The following is a 2560-nucleotide window of genomic DNA, read 5'->3' on the forward strand; positions in this document are numbered from 1 at the left end:
GCATGTGGGTGGGGCATGGGTGGGTGGAGAGCCTCCTGGATACCTGTTTTACAAAGTGAGCGATTTGCACACAGGAACCAAGGAGAGACCTTTATTTCTTTAGGAACCAAATAACTTTATTGGAAGAAACAGAAAAAGTGGAAGAAAAAAACTTAAGTGATAACGTAAAGTCCAGGAAAACAGAGTCCTGCACTTGTTGCAAAAAAAAAAAAAAAAAAAAAAACCAAAAACTTAAGCGAACTTCTGCAAAGGCAGTATTGCCGTCTGCATGGCAGGCACGGTGACCAGGGCTCTGGTCACCCCGTGGCTCTGGGGAAGTCCAGTCCAGGCTCAGTTCTTGTCGCTGTCGTCCAGGGTGAGCTTGTCAAAGAGGGACCCTGCCAGGTCAACATCCGGGGCCTCCATCATGCTCAGGGTGGTGACATGACCCTCCAGCTCTCTGATGAACGCCACCTGCTGTCTGAGGTAGTGAGTTGCCAGGAAGTGGCACAGGTGGTGGTCGCTCTTGTCGGTGGCCAGCTGGTACAGGTGGAGCAGGTTCTGGTACACGCACTTCTCCAGGAACAAGGCGCACTTCATGGCCTTGAGGCTGCTCTTCCAGTTGTCACTGACTGGGTTCCCGATGTCGTGAAAATCGAGGCGGCCCCTGCGGTTGTTCTGCAGGCATATCAGGTTCCAGACCCGCGAGCTGTGCTCGCTGGAGTGGTACACGAAGAACCAGGTTAAGTACCTGACGGCCACGTCGCCATCGCGGCGGAGGTAAAAGGCCACGTCCAGGCAGAACATGGAGGCGTGGAACTCCAGGGTGACGTGGCTGTTGACGGCGGCCTCGCAGTCGGGGTGGTAGTTCTGGCGCACCTGCGAGGGCCGCGCTTGCTTCATGGTGGACGGCTCGGGCATCGTGGCGGGCGTGAAGGCCAAGGTGAAGGCGAAGCCGCGGGGCCTGTGGTCGCTGCCTCGGAGCTCTCCCGTGTGGTCGAAGAGGGCGGCCGCTCTGGGACAGACCGGAAATGGGGTCCGTTATGGGAGGTAGGCGGTGGGCTTGCTGTTCTGTTACCGGAAGTGGTCGCGTGGGGTGGGCGGGGCACGAACGCTGCTCCCACATTCCCTCACAGCCTGCGTGAGGCAGGGTGACTTTGACCTGCGCACCTGGTATCTATTAAGTTTTTAACTTTGCAAACATATTTCAGTTTCCAAGGACTTTCTCTTGTTCTCTAATTGCACCCTCTTATAGCACCGTGTTCTCATTTTATAAACCCATTGTCTTCCTTAAAATTCTGAGAATATGAATTTGTAATTTTGGGTACTGTTCTCTTCCGTTTCCTGTATTATAGTTGTTTTTTTCTCCAGAAATAGTTCTGTTTGTTCATCATGATCTTCTCTTTGACTTTCCTCAAATATCTGGCAAACATTTGTCCATTCGTATCTGGGAGTAAAGGAGTCATGTGATCAGCCAAGGTAACTAGCATGGATCTGATCTACAGTTGGGACGCCCGTTTCACTAAGAGTCTTCTCCTCTGAATGGAGGGTCTCAGTGTGTCAGTTAGGGAGTCTTTTCTATTCGGGGTACATGGTGTGGAGCTTGTAGGTGAGATAGGGAGCATCCCAAGTGCCAATAAGCTTGGCATTTTCTGACATTAGAAGACTTTCGTATATCTCTTCTGTAATAGATTGTGTCGTTCTGTTTTGTTTGTTCCTCTTCTGCTGAGCGGGTCTGCGGTAATCTGAAACCTGCTCTCGTATGGGTTCCCTTCCTGAGCCTTTGAATGACATAAGGAGACTATCACCCCATCGCCTGCACCACCCCTGTGCACTGGATCTTGGTCAGAACAAAAAATAAAAATGTACTGTCTTAGGCCAGCAAGACTTGGGATATTTGTGACTGCAGTTAGCCTACCCTGACTAGTTCCCCAAAGGAAGTTCTGGATGACTACAGGTTCTAAGCCGTTGTAAGCTTATAGCATTTCCTTTGGTGCAAATGCAGATCCCAAAGTTAAACAGTCTAGATAGAGCCGAATCATCATGCTCTTATTTCTTTTGCTAAATTCACCAATAATATATATCAGTCCTGCTCCCTTTTTCCCTCCTGGAGAGTGGAAGGAAAAATCCCTCAAAGACCCATGAAGCACAAGGAGTAAGTTTTTCCATTTCCCTCAGTGCTGGGGAACAAACCCAGGCTGGTCCTCAGGTGCCCGGCCTTAAGCCGACAACAGGAGGCATAAGGGGTGGGACTGGGACTGGCTGACCCCTGAACCAGTCAGCTGTGGTGAGGGAGATGTGGGTCAGGTAGGAACAGGGGCACCCCCGGAACCACATAACTGGAGGATGTGTTTGTGTGGGGCAGCTTCCCCGAAGAGGAGGATACTGGTCCAGAGCTGGCAGCGGAGCTAGGGTGATGGTCCAGGGATTGTCCCAGTTAGCCTTCCGTGTTGGAGTGTGAGGGATGTAGACTGGAGGGAGTCCCAGACCTGTGTGTGTCTCCTCCACCACACAGCAGGCTGGGCGCTTAGCACCTCATTTGCTGCGCAGTTCCTCGCCTTTGGAAAAGAGGAGAGAGAGA

The 2560-nt window shown here is 51.5% G+C and overlaps 1 protein-coding gene across 1 annotated transcript; it reads right to left on the reverse strand.

Moving 5' to 3' along the window:
• Window positions 1-330: 330 nt before the first annotated feature.
• On the reverse strand, window positions 331-882 carry LOC308609438 (ferritin heavy chain-like; the record flags this gene model as incomplete). Its single annotated transcript, XM_081223106.1, has 1 exon — window positions 331-882. The coding sequence occupies one exon, from the start codon at window positions 880-882 to the stop codon at window positions 331-333; it is 552 nt and encodes a 183-aa protein (XP_081079232.1).
• Between the last annotated feature and the right edge of the window lie 1678 nt (window positions 883-2560).

Source organism: Mesoplodon bidens (genome assembly GCF_964165515.1).
Source record: "Mesoplodon bidens genome assembly, chromosome: X".
Lineage (NCBI taxonomy): Eukaryota > Metazoa > Chordata > Mammalia > Artiodactyla > Ziphiidae > Mesoplodon > Mesoplodon bidens.